The following is an 11,868-nucleotide window of genomic DNA, read 5'->3' as shown; positions in this document are numbered from 1 at the left end:
CTGGAATTTCAGCTTCAGCATCATTCCTTCCAAAGAAATCCCAGGGCTGATCTCCTTCAGAATGGACTGGTTGGATCTCCTTGCAGTCCAAGGGACTCTCAAGAGTCTTCTCCAACACCACAGTTGAAAAGCATCAATTCTTTGGTGCTCAGCCTTCTTCACAGTCCAACTCTCACATCCATACATGACCACAGGAAAAACCATAGCCTTGACTAGACGGACCTTTGCTGGCAAAGTAATGTCTCTGCTTTTGAATATGCTATCTAGGTTGGTCATAACTTTCCTTCCAAGGAGTAAGCGTCTTTTAATTTCATGGCTGCAATCACCATCTGCAGTGATTTTGGAGCCCCCCAAAATAAAGTCTGACACTGTTTCCACTGTTTCCCCATCTATTTCCCATGAAGTGATGGGACCGAATGCCATGATCTTCGTTTTCTGAATGTTGAGCTTTAAGCCAACTTTTTCACGCTCCACTTTCACTTTCATCAAGAGGCTCTTTAGTTCTTCTTCACTTTCTGCAATAAGGGTGGTGTCATCTGCATATCTGAGATTATTGATATTTCTCCCAGCAATCTTGATTCCAGTTTGTGTTTCTTCCAGTCCAACGTTTCTCATAATGTACTCTGCATTTAGTCCCCAACCAGGGATCAAACCTCAGCATTGAGAGCATGAGTCCTAACCGCTGGACAGCCAGGGAATTCCCCTGGCTGTAAAAAGATAGATAACATTTCAAAAAATATGAGCAATATCATTATGCTTTCTTTAGTACCTGTCCTTTTTAGGATATATTCTAGTTCCCATGTTATGTGGTAGTTTAATGGATATTTAATTTATTCTGGTACTTCTGTTTTTTGCTTTCTGCCTGTAGAAACAGTAGCTACCTTGGTTAATTTGAATACTCAAAATGTCCTATATTTTCCACCATTTAATTAGCTCTGTTACACCAGGGTAGTTAGGCTAGTTTCTAAAGAGGTATATTCTTTTGTATTAAAAGCTGTTTATCTTTTTCTAGTTTTGCTTCCCTTCAAACTCTGAAAACTTGCAGTTGCAAAATACAAATAAATATAAAAATTTTATTTTAGCATTTTATAGAACATACTTATAAATTCAATAGCATTTTAAAAGCCTGTCAAATTTCTTCTGACAGCTTTTTCTATAGATGATAGAACTAAAAAGGAATTTTTGAGGGATTGTTGCAGTGAAGTACAAATTTTATTGTCTAAAACATGTAGAAGATTGCCTCTAAAGTAATTCATTCTATATTTTACTGGGATTTTTTTCTTTATAAAATTTTAGGGAATGTTATATTAAACATGTAATTTAAGAAGTTGGACTTCTCATACTGCTTGAAGCTTCCTGTTAAAACTCTTGTATGTTTTTGTAATCAGTATATATTTCTTCTACATTATGTCTTAAGTTTCTGTGCAGAAAAACAAATTAATTTTAATTTATTTAAAATCTTCTCACTTCTTTTAAGGGAATGGATCCAATTACACGTCAAGTAGGACAGCATATCGAAATGGAACCAGAGTGGGAAGCAGCCTTCACACTACAAATGAAATTAACACATGTCATTTCGATGATACAAGACTGGTGTGCTTTAGATGTGAGTCTCTTCTGGGGTCAGGGATAGGAGATAAATTGGAGGAGGGGCAGAGATAAACAGTTTCCTAAGTAAAATATGAGGCAGTTTGGAGAGGATAGTAAGAAGATCATATTTTATGATATGCTCATAAAATAGCATATTTTCCTGTTTGACCTATACATTCAATAAAAGTTATAATTCTAAAGCCTTAGAGAAATCAGAAAATAGAGGGAGATGTAATCCACACTCTTTTCTCTTATGTTGCTGTCTTCTTTTTTTTCCCCCATAATCCTAGCAAGATTTTGAGCATATAAAAAGTTTATAAATTACTCCAAAATGAAATTTTACTATTAGTACATTTGTCCTGTGTCTTTAAACTATGTTGGCCTCCTTTGGCTATAAAATCTAGATGAGAAGTGTAAGTTAGGAGATCAGAGAAGGCTTCCATGAGATGTAAACTGTGTGTCAGAATTAACTGATCAGAGTAAAGAATATTCCTGACTGAGGAAAAGCTGTATCATGCTTTCTGATGAATAGGAGTATGGTTGTTCCAGAAGCTGTGAGAGGCTGTAGTTGGAGCAGAGGTTGAAGAGGGCCATGTTCAGAAGTTTAAATTTTATTCTGACTGAAGTGGATGCTATTTGAGACTCCCAAGCAGAAAAGTGACATAATCCAGTTTACATGTTTTTGAAAGTTATATGTGTGGATAACGGATGGAGGAGGGCAAGAGTAGAAGCAGGAAGTTCAGTGGAGACACATTGGCTTTCCTTTAAATGACTGAGATATCAGTGGCCAGGTTTGAGAGCATTTTAGGTACGGTTGCTAGCTTGGTAATAGATTGCACAATGGGGAATGAAGAAAATAGAGCCCAGAAATAAACCCACACAATTATGGTCAGTTAATCCACAACAAAGGAGACAATATGCCATGGAAAGACAGTGATCTTTTTCAGTAAGTAATGCTGGAAAAACTGGACAGCTGCATGTAAAAGAATGAAATTAGAACATTTCTTCACACCATATAAAAGAATAAACTCAAATTGGATTAAGACCTAAATGTAAGACTGGAAACCATAAACCTCCTAGAAGAAAGCATAGAACACTCTTTGACATCAATCTTAGTAAATTTTTTGGATGTATTTCCTAAGGCAAAGGAAACAAAAGCAAAAGAATAAACAAATGGAACCTAATTAAACTTAAAAGCTTCCACACAGCAAAGAAAACCATCAACAAAACATAGAGACAACCTACTGAGGAGGAGAGAATATTTGCCAATGAGATGACCAATAAGGGATTATTATCCAAAATATATAAACAGCCCATACAGCTCAGTATCAAAAAAACAGCCCAATTAAAAAATGGGCAGAAGACCTGAATGGACATTTTTCAAAAGTGGACATACAGATGACCAATAGGCACATGAAAAGATGCTTAACACTGCTAATCATAAGAGAAATGCAAATCAAACCACAATGAGCTACCACTTCACACGTGTCAGAATAATTGTCATCACAGAGAGCACAAATAACACATGTTGGCGAGGATGTGGAGAAAAGGAAACCTGTACAGCTGTTAGTGCGAATGTAAATTGTTGTAGCCACTGTGGAAAACAATATGGAAGTTCTTCAAAAAACTGAAAATAGAGCCACCATAAAGTCCAGCAATCCCACTCCCAGGTATTTATCTGAAGATAAAGAAACACTAATTTGAAGAAATACATGCTCACCAATGAGCCTGGGAGGCTACAATCCACTCACAAAGAGCTGGACTTGACTGAGTAACTAAGACTCCAGTGTTTACAGCAGCATTATAATTGCCAGGATACAGTGTCCAATAGATGAGTGGCTAAAGAATATGTAGATGGGTGGGTAGGTGTAGTGGAATATTACTCAGCCATGAAAAGAATGGAATTTTGCATTAGCAACAACATTGATGGACCCTGGAGGGTATTATGCGTAGAGAAATAAGTCAGAAAAACAAAAAGTTATGCTTAGTGAAATAAGTCAGAAAGACAAATCCTATAATCACTTATGTGTGGAATCTAAAAAATAAAACAGAAACAGACTCACAGGTACAGAGAACAGACTAGTGGTTACCAGTGGAGAGAAAGAAGACCAGGAGGGGCAAAATAGGAGAGATTAAGAGGTACAAACCACTGTGTATAAAATAAATAAGCTATAAAAATATATTGTACAACACAAAGAATATAGTCAATATTTTATAATAACTAAATGGAATATAATCTATAAAAATTTTGAGTCACTGTATTGTACACTTCTAACTAATGTACATCAACTATGCCTCAATTTACAGGAAAAAATGGGGAATGAGGGAAAGGAATATATTAGAATGACTTCTAGATTTCTGCAGCTCTGTAGAGATGTTCCCTGAGACAGGTCCTTGGATAGAGGGAACAAGTTGCGAGGGGAAGATTGAGTTTGCCCATATTGATATTTGAGGTAAATATTCATCATTGAATTTGAGATTCTTGTTTAATATTGTAGAAACTTAACATAAAATCCTCTTTTATAGGAAAAAGTATTAATTGAAGCTTACAAGAAATGCCTTGCTGTATTGACACAGTGTCATGGTGGTTTTACTGATGGTGAACAGCCAGTCACATTAAGCATTTGTGGACATTCAGTGGAAACTATCAGATACTGTGTTTCCAAAGAAAAAGTTAGCATTCACCTCCCAGTTTCTCGCTTACTTGCAGGTAAAACATTTTTCCCTAAAAAGAGAAGCCTGAAATTGTCTTTTGAATTGTTGTTTGTGGTTAGTATTTACTGAATACCTACAATGCTTTATTTTGAAAGTGTTCTTGTTCAGATCAGTCTATCACTTAAGTGATTGTTAATAAATTGAAAACACCCTAGACTTCCTCTCTCTCTCAGCAGTTTCTTATTGATAAATTTTTTAATCATCAGGTTGAAGTGAGTTACAAATTATATTGATAGGTTTTTTTTAATTGTAAGTAGCTGATTTACACACTATTTATACATGCTCAACTATTTGAAGCTGCTACCTCAGAGCAGCCAGAAACTCTGCATGTGCACTCGTCTGTATAGACATCGTAACTTTCTTCCACATTTCTTGAGTGCAGGAATTCTTAGCCTGTTCACATACTGTTCCCTTTAGTTCCGTTTTCAACTCAGAGAGTAGAAAAGTAAAGTTATAAAGGTAAATATTTTCACTCATTGCAGAATTTACAATGTAGCTTAAGTGTGTGGCTCAGTAACTTAATAATGTGAAAGTAGTTTGTGTGTGTGTGTGTAAGTGTAAAAGACTGGAGAATTGGTATCTTTTCTTCCTTAAGTGTTTGGTAGAATTCACCAGTAAAATAGTATGGAACTGATACTTTCCCTTTTTTGGTAGGCAATTAATCATTGATTCAGTTTCTTCAGCAGATATACAACAGTTCCTATTATCTGTATCTTCTTGTGTGAGTTTTGGTGGTTTGTGTTTTTCAAGAAATTGGTCCATTTCATCTGAGTTATCAAATACGTGGACACGGAGTTGTTCATAAAATTCCTTTATTATCCTTTTAACGTCTGTGGGATAAATAGTAACAATCCCTCTGTCATTTCTGAAGCCTTTTTTTTTTTAATTGTTCTGTGCATTACCACATTATCTTACCAATAGATGTTAGTATTCCAACAATTTTTTTAGATTCTTATTGAAATTGTGGTGATTTAAGATTGAACTTAGACATGTGAATTTAAATAGTACAAGTAGAACAATAAAAAGTACCTGAAATGAAATTGTGATTGTAGGCAGAGATCTTTTTCCTGTAACTTGTTAATGCCCAGTTTTGTTTTCATAAGTATTGATACTTGCATGCTGAACTATTGATCTTCAGTACAGGCAAGTGATGGCATGGTGGTGTGGCATAGTGTTCAACTAGAATGCAGGAAAGTGGATCTTTAACTCAGCCACTGATCTTTTCTGCCCTTTGAAAATCTGAGTGGAAGCTAATGCTGATAATTATCCTCAGGGAAAACAGTCAGTACTCTAAAAATGTAGTAATTTTGCCAAGGTATTTACCCCCCTCAGTCCTCTAATATTTTGAGCATTTTATCTTCCTGTGTTTGGCAAACTTTGGCCTGAATGCTTATAATCTAACTGGAGAGCCAAGTGAACATACACAGAGCAGTTCAAGAACAACTTGGAGGCTATGCTCATGGAGGCTGAGTGCACATTGTTAGAATGGAATTCTCAATACAGGTGTTCTTGGATGAGGAAAGCTTCAAACCAGGCTTGACCAAGCAGCCTGCATCTATTGATGAGACTGTAAAAAGCACTTTCTGTTTAGACAACAACATAAATAGGACAGTTCTTAGCTAGCAGAATTAACTAAGGTTGAGCTATGAAAAGCCCTTTGCAATTAGGGACGAAAGAGGCTTTGATCCTAAACTGGAAATTCTGGGGAACTGAATTCTGAGGTCAGAATCAGTAGACCTTGAATTCCATGGCCAGTTTCTCAGTTCAGTTGCCAGGAGGATCTCTTGCTACTGTACTTTAAATGGAACAAACTTCATGATCCAGTCGATTATGACCCTTAAAATTGGTTTAACATATAAATTGCTTTGATAGTTATATAGCTGCTTTTGCTATGTTTGCACTTCTAACATTTACTTCTGTAAAATTTAATCAGTGTATGTTGGTACATGTAATTAAGACTCTGGTTCTAAGCATGCCTTTAATACAGAGGTTCATGAAAATAACAGTTGGAAAGCTTCTTTTATGGATGCAGTTCATTTTGTATCTTAATGTGTAATATGATAGGTTTCCAAAGAGACACAGAAAGGGAGTTAGATATAAAGTTGAGCAAATATTTAGTTTAGTTTTTTTTTTTTTTTTAATCTAAATTACTTTTACCTATAGAAATACTTCTATCTTTGTTTTCCATGCAGGTTTGCATGTGTTGTTAAGCAAAAGTGAAGTGGCATATAAATTTCCAGAGCTCCTACCTCTAGTAAGTAGTGCAAACATTTAAAAGTAAATACCTATTACAGACCTCCAGTTAGATAATAAATAAGTTATGAGAATATAATATCCAGCACAAGGAATGTGCTGAGTAATATTGTAATAACTTTGAATGGGGACAGATGGTTACTAAACTTACCATGGTCATCATTTCATAATTAGAAAAAGTGAAAGTTGCTCAGTCATATCTGACTCTTTGCGACCCCACGGACTATACAGTCCATGGAATTCTCCAGGCCATACTGGAGTGGGTATAGCCTTTCCCTTCTCCAGGGGCTCATCCCAACTGAGGGATCAATCCCAGGTCTCCCGCATTGCAAGCGAATTCTTTACCAGCTGAGCCACAAGGGAAGCACAAGAATACTGAAGTGGGTAGCCTATCCCTTCTCTACCGGATCTTCCCAAGCCAGAAATTGAACCGCAAATATCAGATCATTACATAGTATACCTGAGTGTGTGTTTGTATATGTGTGTGTATACAGGAAAAGACAGATTAATTTATTGTAGGGATTTGGCTCACATACTCAAGGGATTTGGCAAGTCTGAAATAAACCTGGCAATCTGGCAGATTAAGAGTTGATCTTATAGTCTGAAATCCAAAGGCAGGCTGGAAGCAGAATTTCTTCATCCTTGGAGAAACCTCAGTCTTTTCTTTTAAGGCCTTCTAGCTTATTGGAAAAGGCCCACCAATATCATGGAGAGTAATGTGCTTTACTCATAAAGTATACTGATTTAAATACTAGTCACATCTAAAAAATGGCTTCACAGCGACATCTAGAGTGGTGGTAATCAAAAATTGGGTATCATGGTCCAGCCAAGTCCACACATAAAATTAACTAGCACACGGACATACCTTAAAATAGTTTTGACTTGTATTTTATATAAAGTTTCCATCTCTAAACCAGTCTTCTTTATAGAATTGAGATTTTTGTCATTTTTTTGTATACACAGAGTGAACTTAGCCCACCCATGTTGATAGAACACCCTCTTAGATGTCTTGTTTTATGTGCCCAAGTACATGCAGGAATGTGGAGAAGAAATGGTTTCTCTCTCGTAAACCAGGTAAGTGGTTTTTAATTCTGTGAAGAGTTCTCAGTCCATTCTTTAGTTTCTGTGGAGGTTATAATAGTCATCGAAAGTCATCTATATTAAAACTATTGAATGGCCACTGGAAATGAACCTTAAAAATGTTTTATTAAAAACTGTTTGACAAGATAGATGTAATGTTAAACCAAAAGTTTCTTAGAGCTTTTATTCATATTTTATTAAGAAACAATATCAAAAGTAGAAATGAACTTAATTTTCACTTGAAGTCATTTTTAGAACAAAGCTTGATATTTTTAAAAACATAATGAAAAATCAAGATTTCACCTACTTTAATTATAAAATTGGTTTAAAAAAGATAAAAGTTCTGTTAGTATAGCTCTGAAATTGAGGTTTTAATTTTTAAACCTCACTGAGACTTGGTATAGGATTTTTCTCTACTTTTGATAGCTATAAATCTCATTGAAAGAACTTTATTAGGAGACCCAGAAAGTTCGTTGCAAAATGTGAACCATAAAGTTCCATAGAGTTTCCATACTACAATCTGGAAATGTCTAATTAATCTCTGTTGAGATAGCGCTCACTGCTGGGGAAACCGCATTGTGTGTGCATGTTTGCATGTTCATATACTCACGTGCACGAAAGCCATGTGGTCTTTTGGTGAGTGGGGAGAGGAGAGAACTGCACAAATAAAAACCTGTTTACCCAACATAATTACTTATTTTTTTTTTTTCAGATTTATTACTACCACAATGTGAAATGTAGGCGTGAAATGTTTGATAAGGATATAGTAATGCTTCAGGTAATGAATTAAAAGCATTAAATTTAAAGGTTTGAGGGAGTTTTTCTTTTTGTTATTTTCACTGGACCCAGACACTTAGGATCACTCTCAAATCTGTAACTTCGATCTATCCGTTATCTGTTGTTGTTTAGTCGCTAAGTTGTGTCCAACTCTTTTGTAACCCCATGGCCTGTAGTGCATTTGGCTCCTCTGTCCGTGGTATTTCTCAGGCAAGAACACTGGACTGGGCTGTCGTTTCCTCTCCAGAGATCTTCCCAGCCCAGGGATCGAACCTGCATCTCTTGCATTACAGGCAGATTCTTTACCACTGAGCTGCCAAGGAAGCCACCTAGCCCTTATCTACTAAGCTCCAAATTCATATGGCTAAAATAACTGAACATTTCCAGCTGGTTTCCTGAACACATCTTGTATTTCACATATTCAAAATAAATCCTGTGTCCTCCATACCTTCTTCCTATCTTCAGAGTTTCTCTACCTTGGTGAATTGTTCAACAATCTATACAGTTATTAGAGTCAGAAATCTGAAAGCCATCCTTTCTTCACTGTCTTCTGATTATAAAGCCTCAAATCCCTCAAACTGATTTTCAAGGCCTTCAATACTTAACTATGTGAAAAACTCCCTGAATTTGTCATATACCATTAAGTCTTAAAATTTGTACGTTTCTTTCTTTTCTTACCTAGGTTGTGCACCCCACCCTCTTCCTTTTCTGTTTGCTGCCTGTCTTGTTTTCCTGCATATCTTCATGTTTAGTTTAGCATCGCTTTCTCCAGAAAGCTGACATACTAAACATGGCTGTGTATCCTTTTGGGGAGGGCCCATAGCATGATGCTTATCCCCACCAGAGCATTCGTAACTCTGGATTGTGGTTGCCTATTCCCTTTCCTTCTCTACACTAAACTGTGACAGCTCCCTTGGTCCTTTTTATGTCCACTTACGTAGCACAGTGCTTGTCACAAAGCAGTGTTTCCATATTATTGCTGAGTGGATTGAGAAATTATAGAATAAGTTACAAAATGTAAATTTCAAAAACTATTGGTTCAAAAAATCAGAATGCAAGTTGATTGAGAATCTATACAAATGGAATTATAAGAGAATTAAAACTAATATTTAAAAGCCAGCATTTCACTTAGTATAGCATTTATTACTAAAAATTAGTTTGAGTTCTTGAAAAGAGTTTAATATATATGCATTTTTTAAAAAATACTGAAAGTTTTATTACTATACCACATTTCTCTCAGAGTCGTATCCCTGACAGTGACAGCACTGACATAAAACCTTGAACTGAATTTATAGGGATACAACTAATTCAAAGCACAAAAGGGAAGAGAACGTATAGTCCATGTTATTATGATATGTGGGTTCAGGGCGTGTTTTGTTTTGTTTTACCAGCATAGATTCCTGTCCACACTTGTAGCTATCACAAGTAAGGACTGGGGCTAAGTGAGTCCTCATCTTTTATTGGAATTGATGAATGAGTAAGCTGCTTTCTCTTGTGCAAACCAAAATATGTCTCACTAATTGTTTAGTAGCCCTTTTGACCTTCCTCTCTTCCTTTCTTTCATACATTTTAAAAAAAGACAGGTGTCTCCATGATGGATCCAAATCATTTCCTGATGATAATGCTTAGCCGCTTTGAACTTTATCAGATTTTCAGTACCCCAGATTATGGGAAGAAAATTAGTTCTGAGACTCCTCATAAGGTAAGAGCATGCCTTATGAGACCGCAACATAATTGTTAGAGAAGCGCCTTTCATTCTTTTTGGTTATTTTAATCATCTGAGGTAATACAGATGATTCTTATTCTTATCTCTGAACTTGCTCTCTTCCATTGCCCCCGATGGTTTCAGGATTTAGTTCAGCAGAACAACACTCTAATAGAAGAAATGCTATACCTCATTATAATGCTTGTTGGTAAGTTTGGATATTTTGAAACATTTATGTATTATATTGACTTTTGAAAAACTTTTAAAATTTTTATTTATTTATTTTTGACTGTACTGGGTCTTTGTTGCTGTGTGGGGCTTTCTCTAGCTGGCGTGCACGGGCTTCTCATTGTGGTGGCTTCTCTTGTTGCAGAGCACCGTAGTTGTAGCGCATGGGCTTAGTTGCCCCACAGCACATGGAATCTTCCCGGGCTAGGAACTGAACCCATGTCCCCTGCATTGGCAGGCAGATTCTTAACCACTGGATCACCAGGGAAGTCCTGTATTGAATTTTGTGGTAGCAAGTAGTTTAGAATCTGAACTGTTTCTTCTGTTTGAACAGTTACTCAGTTTTAGGGGAAGGAGATTAGAGTATATATTTTTGTTTTCCCCTCTGGTTACTGTAATGATGAGAGTAATAGCACTGCAGTGCTTTGGAAGAAGGGAAGAGGACAACTGCTAACGCAGGATAAACTGGAAAATTGTGAGTTAGGAATAAAACGGGACAGGAGAATTTAGCAAACAAGAATAGGATATTTAGGAGCTATTTATTGTTACTTTATATCTTAGCTGTGTTTCTGCCCATGGCTTTGTGGTGCGCAAGTGTTCTCACTATCTATATTTTCAGTCCCGTCGCCTCCATCTTTCCTGTTGTGTGCTTTACTTTCTCCCTCTTCCCGTATTGTTTCAGACTCTCAACAGTCCTGGAGCAAAGAATCCTGGCTGCTGTCAGGATGTAATACCAAAGAAGGAGATCTCAGAAGGTGATACCTTATTTGCCACTAGATCAAAGGGCAAAGGAGGGCTCCCTTCCTCCTACCACATGGCAGATGACTTGAAAGCAGTTTCCTAGGCTGCTGGTACAGCTCTGTTGCTAGTCCCTTCCCACCTTCTGATCTCATTCTTTGAAAACAGCAACCAGAGTTCTCTCTCCATGGCTAAGGGCTACACTCACCTGCTTTGTCAGAGGCTCAAAAAGATGACTGGGAGCTGCTTTCACCCTGCTTTATTGCCTGACCAGTCATTGCTTTTCCAATGTACAGAAAGAAAAATATATTGTGTTTCATGAATTATAAATATGTGTTGCTTACAAATATTATGATTGTTAAGTGTGTATATATGTACTTATTCATTGTTGACAGGAGAGAGATTTAGTCCTGGAGTTGGACAGGTTAATGCTACAGATGAGATTAAACGAGAGATTATCCATCAGTTGAGCATCAAACCTATGGCTCATAGTGAATTGGTAAAGTCTTTACCTGAAGATGTAAGTACCTACATTTTTAAAAATACATGGAAATCCTTCCATAAACCCTTCCATAAATATATGGAAACATTTAACCTTTAACTGTCCGTCTAGTGTGTGTATAGACTGACTTCTGTATACCTTCTCCACAGTTGTAAAAACTATAGTGCTAGCACATGTATAACCCTAGTCACTCTTATTAGAAATAAATAGAAAAAGAAAATACTGGTACTAGGAGTGGAAAGCAGCAAAGAAATAGAATCCTTCATAGCGAAGCCTTGAA

General features: G+C 36.5%; 1 protein-coding gene across 4 annotated transcripts in view; it reads left to right on the top strand.

The window, feature by feature from the left end:
• The window catches only part of UBR2 (ubiquitin protein ligase E3 component n-recognin 2), a 108,100-nt gene that overhangs the window by 61,179 nt on the left and 35,053 nt on the right, over positions 1-11,868 (top strand). For 3 of the 4 annotated variants that reach the window (XM_010863166.1, XM_010863163.1, XM_010863164.1), the window contains exons 14-21: positions 1,478-1,606; positions 4,117-4,300; positions 6,498-6,559; positions 7,522-7,632; positions 8,351-8,416; positions 9,995-10,117; positions 10,265-10,328; positions 11,482-11,606. In XM_010863166.1, coding sequence (XP_010861468.1) covers positions 1,478-1,606; positions 4,117-4,300; positions 6,498-6,559; positions 7,522-7,632; positions 8,351-8,416; positions 9,995-10,117; positions 10,265-10,328; positions 11,482-11,606 — 864 coding nt within the window. The other variant, XM_010863167.1, reaches the window with a different exon arrangement.

Source organism: Bison bison, unplaced genomic scaffold, assembly GCF_000754665.1.
Source record: "Bison bison bison isolate TAMUID 2011002044 unplaced genomic scaffold, Bison_UMD1.0 scf7180017864487, whole genome shotgun sequence".
Classification (NCBI taxonomy): domain Eukaryota; kingdom Metazoa; phylum Chordata; class Mammalia; order Artiodactyla; family Bovidae; genus Bison; species Bison bison.
Note: the sequence above shows the minus strand (reverse complement) of the source record. Positions and strands in the feature narration are given on the sequence as shown.